Genomic DNA, 21,888 nt, shown 5'->3' with positions numbered 1-21,888 from the left:
CTAAACTTAATCTGGTTCTGGGGACAGGTGAGGTAAACAAAGTAGAAGCCTGACCACAAAATCTGGATTACCTTGATATTCTGGCAACGAAGCTAAGACAACACCACTTTCTTCCGGAGAACAGCCTGTCCCTGTAAGACTGGTATCCCACACACAAAAACAGAAACATTATTTTTTGCTCAGGCTATTTCCCTCTGATGATGAGCACATCTTAAACACTTCTATTGTTTCATAACCAGCTAGTGATTAGGTAGCAGCCATCTTCTGCATTATTTCCCGTGAAACAAGGTACGTGAGTACTCCATGGCTGTTTTGCAGAAGACATCTGCCCCTGAACTACCACTGCTCACGTCCACTCACCTGCAACATCTAATAAAACGAGGATTAAAGTAGAAGGGGGGTCAGAGAGTCTTGGCAACCTCACCGTTCTGTATGAGCCAACTCAATAACATGGCTTATTGTAGTTGGGATACAGGTATGAGCAGTTTCCAAACCTGATTTAAGATTCTTGCTATGTTTATTTGAGTTATCTTACAAAGGGAACATTCCACAGTATGCTGGCATGCCATACATACACATTTGGTTTCAAAGGAAACCAAAGACATGACATCAGCTAAAATCCATAGAATTATTACAGTTTCAACACAAAAATAATCTAGTTAAGTCATAAAACGTGGGGAAAATTAAATATTTTTGCATTGTTTTAATTAAAAAGAGCAAAATCTTAATGAAGAATCAGTACTGGAAAGAGGCAATGCAGAACGTCAATTCTTTTTTAAGAAGAAAATTCCTCCAGGAAATGGTTGACTTCACAAAAGAAACTTGTTACAAGAGGCAGTTTTATTTGTTACAGTGCAACTTGCTTTTATCACTTGATTTTAGATCATAATTTTCCAGTTAATCATCATTTCTCTTATTTGGACATATGAGGCGCTCATCACCTTGTATTTGCTTAGCAAACACTGCTGCTTTATTTGTATTTATAGGAATCATGACCTTCGTTATTACCGTTCCAGATATTGAGGCTGTAATATATTCTTCCTGTTAACTATCCACATCTACATCAAAATATTGGAGCCTACTTTGTTGCATTCTCTGATTTTTAGTTTTAGGCCTGATGCTGATGAATAGAATAAAATAAGACTCCTTAGAAAGTGTCACAGTTCCCAACTCTGGAGAAAAGCTATTTCCTTAACTTCATTATTTTCTCCCCAGAGTTACCTCAAGCCTGTGACAGTGAGTTAGTCTTACCTCTTTACTGCTGCTTGATGATTTTTCCCTGACAGTAAGCGCTTTGTTATTATGGGATGGCTGCTCAAGAGACATAGAGAGCCATGTCACTTTCAAAATTCAATTTTTAGTTAATAAGTATTTATTTCTTAAATAATCTCAGAAGCAGTGTCTGACAACAAGGGTGGGAAGGAGTTCCTCTGATCCTGAAACTTAGGCTCCCTTTAAGGTAGAATTGAGGCATGCTGACCAAGAAGCCCACAGCCCTCTACTTACTGACTGTTCTCTTTCACATTTAGACAACGAGGATCTCCTGACTGTGCGCAGGTATCAGTAAGCACTACACACACACATATCCATGACAACTACGTCCACGTTTCATTTTGATGAATGCCTGTGAAACAATCAAAAGAGTGCAGATCTCAAAAGAAAGATTGAATTGTCATTGTCCTCCAACAGAAACCGGAGTTCTTCATTCTTCCTTAGTCAATGATTCTTCATTCTCAGAATCCCTCGCTTCCAGACGCAAGCGCTTCATCAACAGATTTTGTGTGCCTCTCCCCAGCATAAATCCCATAATGTAGCTCGTCATCCTTTACAGTAGCCCAGGACATCTGCTTGGTGGAGAACCTTGCTGCCCACTCTCCTGAATTGCTAACAACAATAACACCTCCCAGGCCCCCAACTCGAGTCTTCACGTAGTCTAATGCAGTGTCAGCAGCCATCTCTGGTGACATTCCTGAAAAGGAGAACAAGATAACTTCCCAATACCTGTCTTGAAATAAATTCTAAAACTCCCTCTAAGTTTCACACCCTACCGGTTGGAGCCAGCCAAATCTAATGCCTCCTTCAGCTAAACTGGCCAAAAACTTCCACTGTGGTAAAGGAACTGGTTTATAGGAAGGTGCTGGACAGCTGCAAATAGCTGCTATGGTATGGTTCTGCTGCAAAGACAGGGTTTGAATAGCTTCAGATTACACTTCACTTTTAGTGTTTGATACAGACTAATTCGTCAACTCTATGGTCAAGACGTAACATTTCTTATGCCATCATCTGAAGGGAGAAAGGCTGATCTGCACGCTTGCTGTCAAACACCTCCCATAAGCTAGGTCTGAGGCATTTACAATTTGAAAAGAAAAAAAAAAACACACATTAAAACAATCAAAAATGTCAGTCAGCATCTGTGTTCTACGTCTACTGGCCACACTGTAGCCCAAAGCATGTACTTCACATTTCTGTAATCAAAATCTGCAGCAAAAGCAGAGACTGGCGTTGCTCTGAACTTCTGAAAGTATCAGGCAAGATTAAGATGAAATGTACTTGATGTCAGAAAGCACCAGCACAGCGACTTTATCTTTTCATTACACTTAATTCATATTAATGGCAATACTTTAGACATAGATCTGTGTTACTGTGTACATTATACACACAAGCCTGTAAGAGCCGCGGAATATTTGCTCGCTGCAAGTCTGCATACACAATCGGTAACGTTATGCAGCTTATGATGCGGAATACAAAATGACCTTCACGTCTTCCCTGCAAAATTTGAGTTAAACAAAACCAGCAGAATCAGAATTACTCACAGCACTGGTGACTGACAGGATCAAGCCCCATTCTGTGTCATTATGGGCGATGCTGGGACTATTCAAGTCAGTGGCACTGACTTCAAAGGGTCAGTATTTCACTGTTTGATTTTTCATCAAGACAACAGCTGCCGCCGTAAGGCGGAGACTCCAGCAGCCATCAGGACTGGCAAAGCACTTCACTCATAAAATAAGAAAATAAATGTTGTAACAGTGGTCCCAAAAGGAGGTATTTACTGCGTGAATTACTGGACAGCTGAACAGAATTATGGAAGAGCTCTGAAGTTATTTTTAAATATGCAACTTCAGTTGACCGTTCAAGGACTCAAAAAGTTATGATAACTTGGGAGATTATTTTCAGCGCCTTCATGGAAACATTAAAAAAGGAAAAAAAAAAAAAAAAAGGCCTATTGCTGACGTGTTTTCCTGGCAACTCTGTTATACTTCTGGGCAGCATGAATGAAGGTAGAGCAAGTGCTGGCAGCAGGGTGAACCAGTGCAAACCAATTACTCCTTTTAAGCATGCACACATGTGGATTGAGTTGTTTTTTTTAATTTGTCTCGTTTGCACGGTGCATCACGAGCCAGACAGTTACTATCAATGCAGAGGTTTTGCAATGCAGTTAACTTCAATCAAGAGAAGAAACTGGTTTCTGTGGTTTAGAGTAAATAGAGCTTAGAAAGCCATTCACAAATTGAATGGCAAGGGATGTAACATGGAGAGAAAGGGGAGACCGCGATGTGTTAGAGCTTTGGGAAGTAACCCGTAGGTTGTATTTTATGCTGAAACTATAACATGACCCAGGAGATTTACAGAGAAATGCATCCATTGTATATGCACACAGCTCTATAAAGCATAATAAAAACACTCTCAGCTGTTAAATCTCTCTCTACTTATTGTTTCTCTCACAAAAATGTAAACTGGAAGTTCTGCAACTATTTCCAGTTCGTCTGGTCTCGAAGCTGGTTACAGCGTGCTGCCCCACAGCCACGGCTTTCTAAAAATACTGCTGATATCTATATTGATGGTTCTTCAATCGCATGCAATGCAAGTATGTTGTCTGGCAATGTTCACAGGCTGTAATATAATCAAGGGGTTACATGGCAGGCTAGACCATGAAGGTAAAGCTCCGCGGGGTCATCCCACAGGCAGATTGTGTTACAGTCACAGAAGACATACTGTGTCAGCTGTTTGCCACATACCCGCCCCGTCAGTTTAGTAGATTTTCCAAAACAAAATGAAAATGTAAATCATAGTTAAAACGTCTTAAAAGCATTTCTGTTGCTATAATCAGTTGTTAAAACAAAGGCTATTACAGCTTACTAGAAAGGTGATATTCCAAGCTTTCTGATTTCAGTTCTGATTTTATTTTAGCTTTAACTCTCCCCTGTTGATTCCTTAAAAATATCTTGTCTTTGGTTTTTACTTTGTTCAAAACATTTTAGTGTAAAATAGAAAAATAAATGTTTAAAAAGCTTCAGTTAAAGATTACTAGGTAGACAGTAATATATTTTAATATACATTCATCTAAAAGTGATTAAACATCAAGTAGCACAGATATTTCTGCCCACTTGTGGCTATGCTGTACTCTAGTACTTTGTTTTGTTTCTTCTAAAGAGAGGTAACCCATCCACACGTGCCTGGGAGCAGCTCCTTTGACAGCTGTTCTGGGATGACAGCACATAATCTGCAACCTGTCATTAGGCAGGAATAATTATTCCCTATCCCCCTCAGGTCAGCTCACAGGAAGTTCGGAATATACCTTGTTCCATGTGATAGAGGATCAGTCGGGCCAAGACCACTTTCATAATGCTCTCTCCATGTCCTGTGGTTGAAGTGGCACCAGAACAGTTATCAGCATAACCTCCGCTTCCTTTTCAGAGGAGAAAAAAAAAAAGGCAGTATTTTATAAAATACAATTTACAAGCTCTGCGTTATTTAAAATACGAACCAAACTTTTCTTCCTAAGGGTCTGGAAGTTCTGCTCACTTCTGGGAGCAAAATACTGAAGCGTCCTTCTCATTTCTGCCTCACTTTCAACACACAACATACGAGAGAGACCAACAATGGCCAGATGAAGTTCAATTGCCAAGTTATGAGAACTGGAAGATTAGTGATCCGGTTGTAGCGTAAGAGCCAGGATGGGGGAAAATATTTTCCGAAACAGCAAGGAACAGTGCATTGAGGATCAGCAGGACAGAGATGGGACGCAGAATGCCAGGTCACACGTTACAAAAAGAGAAGGAATGAAGGAAGATCATGTAAGGACAATGCTAAGTGACCAAAATCTGGGGAGGGACTTAACTGCAAGAACAAAATTAGATCAGAGATTTGAAAAGCCTGGGCTCTGGTGAAGCATCACAAGGCACCCTGAAGAGTAAGACTCTCTCCAGTCCTCCCCACAAGCAGAGTATTTTTTTTCCTTTGAAATCCCACTTTTTTTTTTTTTTTTTACCCATCCTTGTTTTGCTGGCACGCTCCACACCCTGTTCTACACCAAGCTTCCACATGCTCTACACCCATGTTTCCAGCACATCTCCTACGAGAACTATTTCCCAGGAGCTGAGGAGGTGCACACCACAGAATTACATGGATAAACAAAATAGCACGGGAGGGGAAAGAAGTGTAGAAGAGCAATGAAAGCTTCTTCCCTTTCCTACCTTCTTATCAGATCAGCACTTTCCATCAGGTCGTGATTTACATGTGGAAAAACAGTGCCACAACCAGCCTGTCGACCCCCCCTTCGGTAGGCTCAAACATTTAAAAGCACAGCTGGCGTTCCTCTACCCAATCCTGCAGACCTCCAGGAACAACAGAAGTTGAAAGCAGCGCACGGAACAGTGCCCGGTTTCACTTCTCCCTCGCAGACATTTCCCATGCTGTAAGTGCCCTGAACATGACCTACCTAAGAAAGGGCATCTGCAGTCAGAAACAAAGTTGAAAATGACATTCAAAATACCGAGGGCACCAGAATATTAGTAACTTTGGGTGTGAGAAAAGTTAGTATTAGTCCTCTAAAATCACGTATGCCAATGGCAGTGCTATTTGTGTGTGGAACATGTTTTACTAAAAATAATTATTTTCCAAATCCCAACTCAGTGGTATAACTCTGAAGTAATCAAATAGCAAGTCTGTCCCGTGAGAGGAACAAGTCTGGGGAAGGGATTTCAAGTGTCTCTTTATACTTGGATAAGAGAGCTCTTAAAATATTTCTCTTATTCTGCACCGCCTCTGTAAGGCTCTGAGGCAGCCTTATCGGGGCTCTCTAAGAACAGGAATTTATTCAAAGTTGCCAGACATCCCACAGTTCTGGCTCACTGATATAACCCTAATTACAACTACATGTATTTTAAGCATCCAGAAAACAGCACCTTAGTGTGGAGCAGGCCACATTTTTGACTTAACCGTGAGCAAGGATGTGCAAACAGATAGCTTTATTAGAATGAACAAAAAAGAGGCACAGAAAAAAATGTCAGAAAAGGATGGAAAAAGAAGTGACTTCCCTATTTTCCTGACGGAAAAATGTTGGATGAAGATGACAGCACCACACCTCTGCTCCTAATCCCTACTTGCAAACTCCACTTTGTATTAAGGAGCTTCAGTTTCAACACCAAAGTCAGGCCTCCATTTCAGATACATCACTATTTCTACTTTATTTCACTAATAATAACAAGAAGGATATATTTATTTATTTTTAAAAATGAGATATCTCCAAAAAACGTGAGGCAAGTCCACATACCTATGCATGCTGTGTCACCAACACGGCCAACCAATTTATTGGAGAGTCCTCCAGTGGATGTTGCACAAGCTACATTTCCTTCACTGTCTATAGCAACAGCACCGACTGTTCCAAGGTCTCTGCCAAGAAAAACAGTTCACGAAATTAGGTAGAATTAAAGCCTACTTGCCAAAGCACGTTGCATTTATCTTCCAGGTAGCTTTAAAAAAAGATTACTGCAAAAAATTACTGCTCATCATAAAGCCATTTTTTTACTATGCTCCTCATTACAAAAATAACCACCAATACACAACAATTCTCACAGCTCTTTATTTAATAGCACAGAAAGCACTTGTTTTTTTTTTCCCTTAAAATCTGATCTCCCTCCATGACTTGTTTACAATCATAGCATGGAAATTTCAACGTGAGCAGGCAAAATAAAAGGCACAACACACCATCACACAGGCCAGAAATATTTCTATCGCAGATCTGGAGCAGCTTTTTGTCTGTGACACACCTGATGCACAACTTGCCCCTAAACAGGGGCTCAGAGATGCAGGAATCATGTCTCCACTGTCTGACTAGGCAGTGAACTGGAGTTATTAATGACGACGCCCGTAAACAAGTAAATACAGAGAAGAGAGCAATGTTATGAATGCACTGAATCATTTCCTTCCTGTTCCTCCTCTTTCCTTTTCCTTATTCCCCTAAATGTTTGAATACCACAGAAAAAAAAAAGGTTATTTATGTGACTTTCAGCTAGCATTGTTCATAATGCATCATTAATACATATTTTCCTCTCTGTACTTTGTAGCTCAGCAATCTTGAGGTTTAAATCACTTGGCCAGTAGAATCTGTTGAAACGGCAACCCAGCTTAAAAACCTTCATGCGCTGAAGAAAAATCTCAACTACTGCCTGATTTCTAATAAGGTGCTTAAAATATACACATATGTTCATACGTGGAGAACAAGGGCTACTGTAACTTACTCTAACAGTTGCTGTACTGAGAAGCAACAGTTTGAGCGTCTACATATTCCAAGCCTGGCAATTCATGCAGGAACGTAGAACATCATTTAATTAGGAGAGGTATACCCCAAAAAATACAAATCCCTCCACAAAGGAAAAGAACTTGTGCCAGTCCTTCAGGGAACCGCCCAACAGGTGAGCGCAATAGGAATACCTTTGGAAGTTGCCTGGGCATTGGGAACGGTCTCTCTCTGTAACCCCAGAATCTAAGTTAAGATCAGACAAAGTTAGAAAAAGTCTTTGTGTATGATGAAACTCGATTTCTCACAGAATCAACTTCCTGTTCCTTCCTGCTTATGTAAAAGATCACACTGCCAGTCCCTACACTTCATTCACAGCAACTCCAAGTCGACCGATGAATCACAGGCCTCACAGACTGCTCTGACATTTAGGTGGAGACGGACCTCATCTCAAACTGATATGCTGCTGCAGATGGGCTTCCCACCCATCCATCTGGTACAAAAGATTTGCTGAAGAGAATATTGGTAAATTCAGTACTCCCTGCACACACACGTAGCGCCCTCCAACCTACCAAACTTAGATCTTCCGGAGGAATTACGAAAGGCACGTCCAGATGTATGTTTTCCAGGGGACATATTCACCTTAAGCATCCGTGAATAATAAAAGTACGCTGATCAGATATGCAGCAGGTACCTATTTTGGTACAAGGGCTCAATCAGAGATAACTAACTAAGTAACTAAGTGAGTGTATCCAACTTCAGCTGTTGTGGAGCAAACACTCAACTATTTCTTACTGTTCAACTTTTTTTTCTCTTGCTTCAGTGTCACATGTTTTCCTTGTTCATCTTCAGAACAAAGGCAAGGAAGATATAAACAATCTGTTGCGTAGCTGGTTGACTCAGAAGCATTTACAAGGCCCGCAAAACCGTTTAAGCAGAGATATCATATTATAATCATATGTCTGATGCTAATTACTGACAGTAGCAAAAATATCAACACCTACCTGTAGTATACTAGGGAGTGCTATTAGCAGTAATGGTTTTGTTCTATTGATGATTATTCTTTTGTACTGCATATATGATGATACACAGTGGATTTGTTCCTTCCTTTTGGACTAAATCTGTCATTACCCAATACCCATGAAGTTGCATGCACTTAGGTTAACAAGCTCAAGGAATAAAACACCTGCTATTTCTTCTCTTAGGCCTGCATCAGTAGTAGGGTTTTCTGTCAACCGCTGTTGCTGATGTATGTGGGGACTGCCTGTCAGGAAAAAACAGCGTGGCTAAGACAAGAAAAAGTCTCAAGCTGTCCAGAAATGCGCAAACCTTCCAGGTACCCCAGAACGAGACAATGCTGAAATTGAAGATGCCTAACGCTGCTTATTATAGGAAAGAAATCTAAGCAGCTATGAGGACTGAACAGAGAGTCAGATGCCATGCTTCCAACTGCTATCTTCAGGAGGCCAAGTGACAGTGGCAGCTACGCCATCCCCAGAACTCTTGGCAATGAATTCTAACAGTACACAGAACTTGGATACCACACGGATCAGAAAAACTTCTGTTGGATGCTAGATGAACTATGACTGAGACCTTATGGTCAAGGAACAACTTCATTTTGGTTACAAGACCGTATTTACAACACTTACCTCATGGTGTTGTTTTTTGTTTTTTTTTTTTTTTTTTTTTTCTTTTAGCAATTTAATGAACATAACATATAGCTTCTATATTATGGCCCCATTTCGTGGAATTTAGTTAACATGCAGAAAGAAACATCACAGAAGAAACATCATCCTTCTGATCTATGAATTCTTCAGCTCTGCTTCTCTCCTTACTACCACTTCACCGAACAGACGAGCAGCAGTATGCAACACAGCATTTTCCCATGCAACAACCACTGCCATACAAGTGCACACTCAAAACAAGTTCGTGTTTATGCTACCTCACAGGCATAACAAACATTTCTGACATCTCATGATTTTCCTTCCTTTCCCATCCACCTTTCCTTCCTCTCTCGTTTGTCATGCACGGCTTGCTTATTTTCCAAATAACTTGCACTTGGCTGGTGTGCAACACCATCTGAGAGCATCGTTTTCCACATCCACTACTACACTGAATGTCTCAGTCAATTGTTTTCCCTCTTTCCTACAGTAACTAACAGCCCTAATCAGCACTCAGGAGGAGTTACTTTGTCAGAATCTGATGTAGTTTAACCACCTAATCCACTTCAAAGACAAACCTGATCATATACTTAACCAAGACCGGTTTTATGATTTTTTTACACGCACTTTGTCATTTTAAATATCAGACTGGAGATATTCTAACTCACAGTTCCTTCACAGAAAAAAACTACACAGAGGTGAAGCATGCATGTATCTTAACATTGCTGTATGCACTTCCAGAGCTGGTGATTTTCAGAGTAGTAACAGTGCTAATTTTGTCCACCATTAATGCCACGAAGCCTGTATTATGTCCAAGTGTCTGACAATCTTCTCTCTTGAGTATCACTAAGTTTGTTCAAGTTTATTCTAGTCACTTACACTTGAGCAAATTCACTGAAAGGATTTTGAGGTTTTTTTTTGTTTGTTTGTTTTGTTTTTGTTTTTTAAGGACGTACCACAAAGACTATATCAAACCACAAATCACTCAGAACTGAAATCTCCTCAGGTCTGAGAACAGACCTTCAAAGCTTTGGGATTGTTTTCTTGTTGTTGTTTTTTGGTTGGTTGGCTTTGTTTTTTTTTGTTTTGTGTTTTTTGGAACTGATATCACAAAGTAAATTGTTAAAAACTTACTTCTGAAACTCTTCAGGGTTGGAGTCTGGCTCAAGGTTCTTCTTCCATCTCTCCAAAGATCTCTGAGTTATGAGTTTCTCCCCTGGAGTCTCAGGAACACCCATGGCTTGAGCAAACAGGTGTGCACCGTGGTCAGTCAGCAGCATGTGCTTTGTCTGCAGAAAATAGGCAAGAGATTAACTGACAATTCTTGTTTTGCCTTATGCTGAGCAGTTTTGTATTCACTTGTTATTTTTAGAAGTATGCACACCAACAAAATTCCACATCTTATTTTTAAACTTCCTGGATTCCTACTCTTCTATTAAATGAAAAACATATCAGGTCTCCAAAACACACACACATCCACCATTAGTACAACAGAATTGCATTTATCTATTTAATACTTCTTATAATGGGTAAAGAAAAAAAAAAAAAGAAAATTTGCTTTTTTGCTAATTTGTATGCAAGTCCTCTGTGCTGTTGTTAGTTAATTACCAAATCACTGCTCAACTGAACAGTTTTGTCCAGTTCACTAAGAGATCTAGAAGGATTTGACTCAGAAGAAAAGAAGAGTAAATAAATTCCTGTTCGGTTTGAAGGTATTACACCTTGTAGGAGTAAAATAACAACAAAATCAGTATCATTCCCTTCAAGCACTTCTTAACATCAGCTCAACCATTTTACTTTCAGTAGTTCCTTCAACAAGCTACTATTCTTACAGACCCAAAATTTCATATTTAAGAACAGAATATTGTTCTAACAGGTTTGACAAAAAATTGTTTGCTCTCTTCAAACAACATTTGCACTTGCAGAAGCTCTATTTTGGTTCCTTTGTTTAGTGAGGCACTGAGACCAGATCTTGAGTCAACAAACTTAGTTAAATTCATGCTTCCAAGTCCCTATGGCTTGCTTAATTCCTGTTTTAGGAAGACTCGCCAGAACAGTTTGTTTCATTAATCCTTATGCTTTAGTAGGAGCTCTAGAACCTATTTTTTTTTTTTTTTTATATCAGTGTCCAAAACTAAGCATCAACTTCTTGGACCACTGCATAGATACTAATTGCTCATCAGACCTAGGAAGTTTTTGGAGGAGTGGTGGTCTGACAGTACAGTGTTGAGTCATTTCAGAGCACAGCAAGAGCCAAGAGCCTGGCCTTGAACACCTGCAGGGCTGGGGCATCCACAGCTTCTCTGGGCAGCCTGTGCCAGGGCCTCACCACCCTCTGAATGAAACGTTTCCTCTTAACCTCTAATCTACACTACAGCTCTGCACCAATCCCTTCAAAAGCTTATGCAAGCAGGAACGTGACATCACATGAAAAACATTCCTGACCGGCCACTCACGCATGTGGCAGCCCTAATGTCAAACGTCTCGAAGAATTCAATTATCTCTTTACTGACAAATTAATTATTCAGTTCATGAGAGTAGCACCCTAGGGAACAAGAGTACCAGTCACAAGGAGCAAGTCCCTGGAAGAAGAGAGAACAGCCTCTCAGGCTGCATGATGTTACCAGACAGTAACAGACCCACCTGTTTGTAACAAAGCTGAAGTGTGCAATGTTCAAGAGAACTACTTTGTGCAATGCTGCCCCCCGCCACCGCAACTAAACCACCAGAAACACAATTCGATAATTCAGTTTGTTTGTTTTTTATAGAAAATACTACTCAACTTTTCTTTTGGCTTGACGTGTGTATAAGAAGGCTTTCTCCTCCATCACTTGCTTTCGTCAGGAATGGAGGCTTTCTATTACTTTCAGGAAGTTTAAAAAACAAGGAAGGTTTTATTGTAAATAAATAAATAAATAAATAAATAAAGTTATTTCTTAAAACATTTTAAAGGGTTCCCTTCCATATGCAGTTTCTGATAACGTACCACCTCCATGAGGTACACAAGCAAGAAATATTTGAATATACAAGAACAAAGCTGCTATGATAGTTTTTTTGCAGCTCTCATTGGAAAAAAAAGTGTCCTAAGGAGAATTCAATTTATTTTTCTCCTCAATATATGTTGTCCACCAAAAGAGCTACTAGAACATTGCCAAACAACCAAAAAGCACATTTTTCCGTCTCATTCTTTTTCTACAGCTTCATGAATATATTTGTTAACTTCCTGAAGCGCCTATTTTCTTCTGGGATACATTTACACCGAGTAGTCCAAAAGGAAAAAAAATAAAGAAATAATAGTTTCCAGAGATCTTAATAACAACCAACAAATGTTAAATATGAGCAAGTTTAGTTAATTTTACGGGAAGCAGAGAGGAGAAACCCCCACAGATTTCTACAGCTGGCCTGGAATTCAGACCAGCTCTTTATTTCACAAGCTTGGCAGTGCACAGAGCACAGCAGAAGTTTCCACCTTTGTCTTGTGAAGCCTATGTCCTAACCTAAATTCTCCTCTAATTTAAAGAGCTGGATGATACAGGAGGGGAAAACGTATACACAGGCAGCTTGTGCACAGCAACGGATCAGTGCTCCACTGTTTGTGTGATGCCCACATAAAGAAGTGTTGGAGCTGAGGGGGATTACATGCCCCACTTAAAAAAATAAAGTAGTTTCAATGCATCATCTTCTTTTTATTCACTACAAATAGGAATAATTTAACAAAAATTTAACTGCTTTTTCTAGGATTTGTTTGATTAATTAGTTAATGTAGCAAGCCCTCCATCTCTAGAGACTAACACGTTCAGTATTACGTATCGAGTAATACGTGTACTAAGTCACGACTGAAATCATTCTGGTGTCATCCTTTCTTCCACACCCTGAATTTGGGCACGTTTGAGCCCAGTAAGATCGCAACACCGTACAGGATTAACATGCACAACAGTCTAAGGAGCTACTCTGACCACCAGATGGAGCCCATATTGTTCTGTAATAGGATGGAAACAAAAAATCACAAGCAGGTGGGGAGGTTTACTGTTTGCTACTTTTTTAAGGTTTCAGGAGCTGCATGTTTTAAAATTCCCTGGGGTGGTGATGCATCTCAATACTACTGGGAAATAAGCATCCTAAAATGTTTAGGACCTCAGGAAACTCCAGTCTTATCACCTATGGGTCAGAGAGTTCAAAGTATTTTCACTTATTCACAGTAAAACAAAACACATAAAATACACTCTGAGAAGTACTGTGAAACAGGCAGGGTTGGTGTCCCCAAATCCCTGCCTACGACAAACAGCAGGGTGACATCGGCTGGTCTCCCAGTTTATAACACCTGCCAGAAAAACAGCAGAAGCTCACCTCAGGTTATATGAAGCAATTTAGGTTAGCATTTACATTTTAATTTTGTCATCTCCACAGAATTTATTGCATCTGACCAAACAGAAATACACTACACCGCAAAATGGAAGTACTTCTCATTTCATGTTTTATTGCCAAACCATTATACTTGGCCTTGTACAGTTGAATTTTATGATTTCCTTTAAAATTTAGCCTCAACATTTCTGAACACCTGAAGCACCATATAATGACAAGATAGGCCTTAAAACAGATGAGAAAAATAGAGGGCAAGTTTTGGTTTATGTTTTTCATTTGGGAAAACTTTGCGAAGCTTTTTTTTCTTTTTAATGTTCTTGACAAAGAAAAAGTGTTGTTTTGACTTTACCCTTGCAGGCACAAATTTTAAGACACTTTTGTATTAAATAGCTTAGTGAAAAGTTCTCATTCTGAAAGCAGAACTATCCTACAATTCAGGGCAAAAATAATTCCCATCTCCTTTGGAATCTGTTGAGGACAAATCACATTTCAACCTTCTCTACAGATCACTTTGAGAGGTTAAAAAAACATACCTCCTCTTTGTTTGTAAGCGTTCTTGCAACTGCAACCCCTTTTCAATCATGCGGGAGCTGCACTAGCAGCAAGAGAAATGTACACTGCAAAGCAGGATGACCTTTGTGATCACTGTCACTGGGTAGTGATGGTAAAAGAGACGCTCATATCACACAAATGGCCTATTCTATCATCCGAACTATACCACCTGCACCACTTCTGAAAAACAACAGTCATTTGCTATGGTAGATACTAAGAGGGGCTTCTTAGTGGAGTACGGTGGGATGGATGTCGTGCAGAAGGCCAAGTAATCATCATTCTGCTGCCCAGGTAGGTCTGATGCTCTTGGAAAACCTCCATCACACAGTGCCTGTGTTATCTGCTGCTGCTGGAAGACCACGTTAGGGCTGCTGCCTGAGAAGGTGACAATGGAGAAGGCCACCTAGGATCCTAGGAAACTGGATTTCACGGACAAAAGCATGAGTGGGTCATTAATTCAGTTCCACCTTGTTGCAAAATCACTAGTACATTTTCCAACTTTTATCTTGGAATGTCAAGCAGAAGACTCGGTGACAGCATAGGTGCTCTCCAAATGAGCCTCCCCACAATTTTCAGTACCAGCTGTGGAACTACAGAAGCTTGACACGTTTAGGTCAATTTCTCCTTGAGGTTCCTTCTAACTGCAAGACTGAACTCAGGTCTCCTTGGAGTGCTATTTTTAATAAATACTTACAATAAAAGTTCTTCACAGTCACGAGTTTCTAAGCACTACCATCCGTTCCCCAGTCTTCCCTGATTTAAGGGAGGTTTCACAACGTAACTGAGGTCCATTAATGTAGTGGATGAAGTTCTAAGGGAAAAAATGTTTCAAATTCAAGTACACGTTCAGCATACCTTTTCCATGACAAGCCGAGCTAGTTTTATTGGGTTTGCTATACATTTAACTGCAGATACTGCTCCAGAGGCTAGATTTTTTCCATCCATGATAATGGCATCCATTTCTACTTCACCTTTTTCATTTAGAACAGAACCACAGCCTAAAGACAAAAAAAAAAAAAAATAAAAAGGGGTGAGGAAAAAGGAGTTAAGGAAAAAAGAAGGAAGTCGTTAAGAGCTAACCATCAGCTCATTTAATTATTAGATCTCATGAAGCAAACTTTCTCTTTCCCTGATTGTTGTTCTGACACACTGGAAGTGCCTTCTTCCTGAACACAATACAGCAGCTACGCTGCTCAGGGGTGCAATGGCTACTTAAAAACCTTGAGTTTTATTTTTATATGACAAAAAACACGCTTGAAACTCAAACAAATCATGAATTCAGTCACAAGACAGTACTCAGAATGCCAATTACGTAATGCCATCCAAAATAATATGCTAGGCATGAAAGTTAGAACAACAAAGAATCACGAACAAGGCTCTTTATCCCCTGGATCACTTCACACACACATAAAGCTTTCACCTTCGTGATTCTTCAACTGTAGGGCACAGCATAAGCCAACAGAACGGCGTGTTGTTCAGTTCCATCGAAAGATTACTGGCAGGCAGCATTCCAAGCAGCTGCCAAAATTGGTAGAGCAGAGTAGGAGTGTCCACTCACTCCTTTACCAAAAGCTTGAAAAAAACAAGTTCTTCCTCATTGAGTAACAGCAGACAAATGAATTAAAAAATAATAAAAATCAACTAATGAAATGTCGGGTGGTTATTTCTCTTCTGTAATTATCAATGCTAACACTAACCTAACTGAAGATTAATGAGATTTAAAAAAAAAAAAAAAAAAGTGCATTGTCTCATTTTGTAATAACACCAGTAAGGGTATCACAGGGGAATGCATAGTTTTAAGCCTTGCTAATAGGGCTGGAGAAGACTAAACTTAAAAAGAAATTCAAAATGCATGGCAGATTTACAGAGCACCTCAGGTGGAAAGACTCAAACATTGTACAGAAGTAGAACAGTTATTTTGTTTGCTTTTCCTGTTAAACCAACATTAAAGCCCAACAGAAACTCTTGGTAGTAATTGCTGACATAAGGCTTCCACCTATGCACTTCAGACCTGAAAACATAACGTTAAATCCCCCGTTACTGGAGGCGACGGGCCTCTGTAATCCTCCTCCCGCCATCTCCAAAACTGACGTAACACACGCGCACACCTGACCTCTGCCCCAAACTGTTACTTTTTGCCCCTCTCCAACTGTACGAGCTACTCCAGAGTTCAGTCCCACATCGCTGAGAACGTGCTCGTTTCTAGGCTGCGCTGATCCGTGGAGAGCTGACGGGTAACTCCCGCCTGCCACCTGTGCTGAAATCTCTTCCAAAATCAACCTTCTTCTGATATAAGGAACATGTCATCTTTTTTTTCTTAGATAAGCCCTGCCATGTTCTGCTAGTTCCCTTTGACAAGGGGAGCCCTTGCTTGTGCTCACAAAATTCCCCCTAGAACTGGGGTGCACCTTCCTCAAATACCAGTGATCAGAACACGGTCCCAGGGGAAGCTCTTCCAGCTCCTCTCGTCGCTGCACTGCAGGTGTCTGCTGGAGATCTCTCACGGGATACACCTTGGGATTTCCTAAATGTTCCTGAGCAGAAAACTGTCAGGCAGTTCCTGCAGACAAAGGCAGCTGCCTGCCTCCGTTTGCAGTCAGTGGTTAGAGACTGGCCTTTCTCCTGCCTTCCAGCGCCCTGGGTGGGGGCTACCTGCCTCTGAGGCATCCACTGGCAGCAGCACTGGGGAGAAAGATTGGCTCCCTTGTGAAGCAGAAGCCAGGGAAGAAAACTGAGACAATAAAATATGGAAAATTTAAAGGGAGACAAGTGTGAGGTTACCAAAAATCACAGCAGGGGTGCTGAGATTCCATCTATCTACAGACCACACAGTCCTGCAAAGGCTGAGGAGGAAAGAGTGAGAGGATTAACGTCCTGGACCGGCAGCTCTTGTACCTGGCATACACAGACCCAGCTGGTTAACCCTGCTAATTGCCAAAGAGACGGCTTGCAGAAATGTAACCCTGGCCACTTCCCAGAAATTACGACAGCAAACCCCATTTTTACTTTATAGGGGTAAATACCACGCGTTGAGTTTTAAACAGCCACTCCAATCAGGGCCCTCTTCGCGTGGCTGTCAGCTCCCTTTTGCGAGCTCCTGAGAGCAGCTGTATCTAATGAGCATCGGCACAATTAGAGGCATACGCAAGTGATTACAGGACTACTTGCCTCTTGGATCAGCACAGGCAAACTTAAACAAGGGCTTAAGGCTCGAGTCCAATCTAAGCAAATTTTGCTAAAAATTGTTTGTTTAATCTACCGTAAACAAGGTTTCACGTTGTTAGTGCGGGTTGAAGTAAACACCCTCACGCAAAAATATAATTTGGATGAATTAAATAATTAAGGATAAACGTAACCTTGGACCACAAAGAAGTCAATCACAAACATATTGCAATTTGTATGTCAAGAAAATGTGAAGTAACAACCATCTAAGCAGTCGCTGGCTATGGCAGGGTCTAAGATCCTGTCCGCAAATGATCTGATCATTTTTAAAGGAGCAAACCCTGCCTGAAGGTGTAAATCAGGGGCTGCACGCTACAGGAGAGGCTGCAATTCTTGCTCTGGTGAGAAACTGGTAACTGAAGCATCAGCCCAAGCTTCCTTTCTACAACTCTAGAAACAAGAAATACAAGTAAAGCAGAACTCTGAAAAAAATATGAAGAGCTACTTGAATGGTCTCAGAGAAAAGAAACACTGTCATGTCTCGGTTAACTTCTTGTCACCCGTTTCCCAAGCTCAGGATGGCTCAGAAAAAGCAGCATTAGTGACAAGATCCCAAATAAAGGGTTATAAAAAGCATGTATAAATATTGCTAGTTGTTGTGATCCTACTTACCAGAGTTAAGTGCTCAAATGCTGCAGACTTATAAGTTAAATAAATGAGCGTAGACAGATCATTATAAAGCAAGCTTTCACCACAGAGAGTCACACTCAGCTAAAATGTATTTCCCATCTACATAATTTTGATTTACGGAACCATCAAAACTAGTATATAGGAAACCAAGAACATATGTAATTGTTTATACAGCATGATTAAGAGTTGAAAACAACCTGTAAACTCATATTTCTATTGAAGTTGCTTCCATGCTAACATTGTACGCCTAAAATGTTGGGCAGAAAGGGGTGCTCCTCAAGAATTCGGATTTTTTCCTGCCCTGAAGAAGCTGATGTTTTAAAAATAGCAAAGCTAAACTGCCTGTCCAGAGAGGTATTTTAAGGCATAACCCAGAGAACCAAAGGCCAGACATATACTGATTTACTGACCTGAACAAAACAAAGTCCTAAAGATAAGTGACTGATTTAGAGAGCAAGTGAAGAGAAGTAAAAGTTAAATGAGACAACACCAGCCTGATGTTAATTATACAACAGCTTCATAGCACACGCCGCACCTCTAAGTCTGCTTCATTTGTTTAGTTTGAAACCTCTGAAAATCAAGAAGGTCAGCCCAAGTCAGTAACAAAACACTGAAAAGTTTCATATTAAGTCTTTCCCTCATTCGCAATTACAAGGTCAGAAGGAATGTGTGAATCTCTGCAAATTAAGCAACCACATAACAAACAGGTACGTCATCTGAAATACTGAACTTTGACAGATCTTTCTGCCTGTGTTCATTCCTGACATACCTTGGTGGGGATGGTGAAATATTTTCACTGAAATGCATCTAAGTAATAAATTTGAGGTTATATGATACGGACTATTAACTAACATTAACATTAATTAACATTAATTGCTAGGAAATTCAGTTATAAACCCCTACTGTATAAATTTATGACTCATATACCAGCAGAGTGTGAGTTTTGTAATACTATTTATGAAAGCACTAATTACAAGCAATAACTAGCAGAAAAACTCCTAAAATCCACTGAAACTGCCTTCCTTTAGCAATACGTAAAGGTCAAGCATTAAGGCTTAAATATCGCTGTGGGTTCCGTTCAAGTGACTTAAATATGAGTACTGACTGAGCGTACGCTCCATGAAGGAGTCTGTGTCTTAAAACTAAAGACACATCACAGCAACAAGGTAAGATTTACAGAACAGTGATACTGGAGCAAAAGAATGAATTGGTAGGTACAAAATGCTAAAAAATAGGAAAAAGTAACTTGTCTGCCCAAGTGTGCTCACAAGAAACTGTGGCACATACAATGCTCTTTTATTATACTGATAAAAGCTACTTGCTGACACCAATATTTACTCCACTTCAAAAGGACAGCAAACAAGTATTTTCAGAACTATCAGGACAAAATAGTGAACGTACATAATGATTATACGCCAATTTACTTCGTGAAAAATTACCTGCATTAAAATGAGGATCATCTTCCATTGATCGCACTGCCTCCTCAACTGCATCTAAGGCACTGCCTCCTTGTTTCAGGACGCTGTAGCCTTGCAGTGCAGCTCTGATAACGCCAGTACGACAGCCCTGTTCTCGTTCTTTGAAGATCCGGCCAGCTCCACCATGCACCACGATGACAGGCTTCATCCTGAAGGCCAAATTCCTTCCAAGGCTTTCAGCTGCGCCAACAGGTTGCTCTTAATCAGCCTGCTTTGGAAAGAACAGCATTTAGCATTTGTTCCCTTCTACATGAGGAAAGCGCCCTGCAGAAAAGTTACAATACGCTTAGTTTGACCTCAATGCTTTTACCTCTCAGGAAGCTGAGCACACAGGCGAAGGAGCTCCTACGAGATATTCAAGTTCCTACCAGAGGAGCCCCCAGGCAACTTGGCACACCCCTGAGCTCAGCTCTGCTTTGAGCCGGGCTGGGTGACCTCTGGAGGCCCCTTTCAAGCAAAGGTACGCTACGATCTCATGATTTAGCACGAAGCCTATCTGGCGATCTTATTATTTTACAAGTTACACAGCAACAAGCATCGGCATCTCAGTGCTGTGAGCTGCTTGTTAGATGAGTAACCCCGTTCTTCAGGTGCAATAATGTAACCAGAGATGAAGTCGCTGACCCCTGTTAGCAGCAAAACTCTGCTGCCTAGGTGCCAAACCTCTGACCTCTTGCAAAACGTTGCACTTTGGGCAGCAAAACGAAGTGTTTAGACCTGGTGGTTAGCTCTTTTTATTGCCGCTTCCCACGAGCAAAACAGCACCGCTTACAGCTCCTGGGGCGCACAGGAGACAGCGCTTCACCTCCTGCCGAAAGCTAGGGCAGGAAGGGATGCACCCTCCACATTAAATGATTCCCAGGCCCTGGATTTTTTATAAATTGTGGAAAAGGAAATCCAGCTGCTTTTCCCTCACCGTACCTGCACACCCTCCGGACGTTACCCCGGCCGCCCGCGCCCCCACAGTCCCCACAGCCCACCCTATTTGTGCCCTGCAACCCCAGACAGGGCAGAAAACTCTCCCTTTTCACTGGAGCCCACCACATCCACGAGGCCTCCCTCCCTTGAAGCGTTTTTATTTCGCCGCCAGCCGCGCTCGGCCCTCTGCGGGGCTCCGGCTCCTGCCGCCCACAAGGGAGGAGCCCGGCGGGGGCTCTCCCCGGCCGCCCCCACGCCCCGAGCCGGCTCCTCCGCGTCCATCCAGCCTCACCCACCCTTGTGGAGAGCGAGAGAAGGGCTCGGCCCCCCCAGCAGCCCCCGTCCCGTCCCGTCCCCCAGCGCAGCCCGCAGCGGTGGCGGCGGGCGGGCGGTTCCCTCCCCGACATGGCGCCCCCCGCCGCCTGAGGGCTGCCCGCCGCTAAGATGGCGGCTGCCCTCTGCCCCCTGCGCGCCCGGCGCCCGGTGGCTTTAGGCTCGGCGGTGGTGCTGTGTGTGTTGGCAGAATAAGGGTGTATGTGGGAGTATAAACGCTAGAGATGTTGCTCTGGCTCCCAGCTCTGTAAATTTGTGTCCCCGCCGCCCAGTTTGTCACCGGTGATGGAAATGAGCAGTCCCTTCCTCACCCCCGCCGCAGAAAAGGGCTCAGTGTGGTGTGGGAGAAATGCCTGCACACAGGTGCACAGAGGTGACATCTCCACAAAAATCAGAAGGAGCAGCCAGGGAGCACGGCTTCTTCCAGCAGGTGACGTGTCCCGGAGTACACTGATGTGCTCAGTGCAGGACCAGCCGGTTTGTTCACGATGAGACGATAACCACCTTTATTTCTTCTCAGTGATGTACCTACTCCTATCAGATGTTACACCACCTTTAATTTCCTCATCACTCACCGCCTCTTGGTTTCTCCTCAAGTTAGATTAGAAAAATGACACCTCTTTCCCAAATCAAAACCCAACAATACATGACATCCGCACTGCCTTCTGCTCTTTTGAACAAGCTGGGATTATTCATCCCCAAAACACAAACTGCGTAAGTGTACATAAACTGAAACTGGAAGGTGTAGTGAGACCTAAGGAATCTGAGTCTTCAAGCTGAAAGAGACCAAATGACAATAAACTGTATATATCCATTCAGATTCGAAATAGATAACGAAGACAAGAGATAAGTTTGCCTTTTTTTTTTTTTTTTTTTTTTTTTTTTAATAATAGGCTGCTGATAGAACACATAGTTGCTTGCTATAAGAAGAGGAACTTGAAAAATTCTTCCTGGAAAATAAAAATAAGAAAAAGGCTTGAAAAATGCAATGAAAAAGTTAACTGAAAAAAAAAATAAAATCATAGTTTCTTACCTTTATGGCAAAAAAACATAAGAATTTCTCCGAATTTACGCAAACCCTATACCTGACTGCAGCCAGCTGCCTTGCTTCACCATTTCTGTTTAGTTCACCACCTCTTCACGTTTTTCTACTATTTTTTGTTTCACGCTAGGTTCTGGAGACAGCAGTAAATGCAGCCTACTCTGGACACAC

The 21,888-nt window shown here is 41.5% G+C and overlaps 1 protein-coding gene across 1 annotated transcript; it reads right to left on the bottom strand.

The window, feature by feature from the left end:
* Positions 1-521: 521 nt before the first annotated feature.
* Positions 522-20,770, bottom strand: ASRGL1 (asparaginase and isoaspartyl peptidase 1). The gene is made up of 7 exons (XM_084283679.1): positions 20,639-20,770; positions 19,386-19,632; positions 14,950-15,092; positions 10,315-10,469; positions 6,554-6,672; positions 4,577-4,687; positions 522-1,969 (listed from the first exon to the last, which is right to left on the bottom strand). Exons 2-7 carry the CDS (start codon positions 19,570-19,572, stop codon positions 1,734-1,736), a joined length of 951 nt encoding a protein of 316 aa, XP_084139805.1. The 5' UTR covers positions 19,573-19,632; positions 20,639-20,770; the 3' UTR covers positions 522-1,733.
* Positions 20,771-21,888: the final 1,118 nt, after the last annotated feature.

The sequence above is a fragment of the Netta rufina genome, assembly GCF_964035555.1.
Source record: "Netta rufina genome assembly, chromosome: 3".
Taxonomy (NCBI): domain Eukaryota; kingdom Metazoa; phylum Chordata; class Aves; order Anseriformes; family Anatidae; genus Netta; species Netta rufina.
This window is presented reverse-complemented; position numbering and strand designations above follow the sequence as displayed.

Coding starts and splice junctions, on each gene's coding strand:
- ASRGL1 (XM_084283679.1), bottom strand. CDS start 19,572: ATGAAGCCTGTCATCGTGGTGCATGGTGGAGCTGGCCGGATCTTCAAA. Junction 4,688..6,553: donor TGGTGACACAGCATGCATAG/GTATGTGGACTT, acceptor TCCTCTGAAAAG/GAAGCGGAGGTTATGCTGAT. Junction 1,970..4,576: donor CCTCTATCACATGGAACAAG/GTATATTCCGAA, acceptor TCTCCTTTTCAG/GAATGTCACCAGAGATGGCT.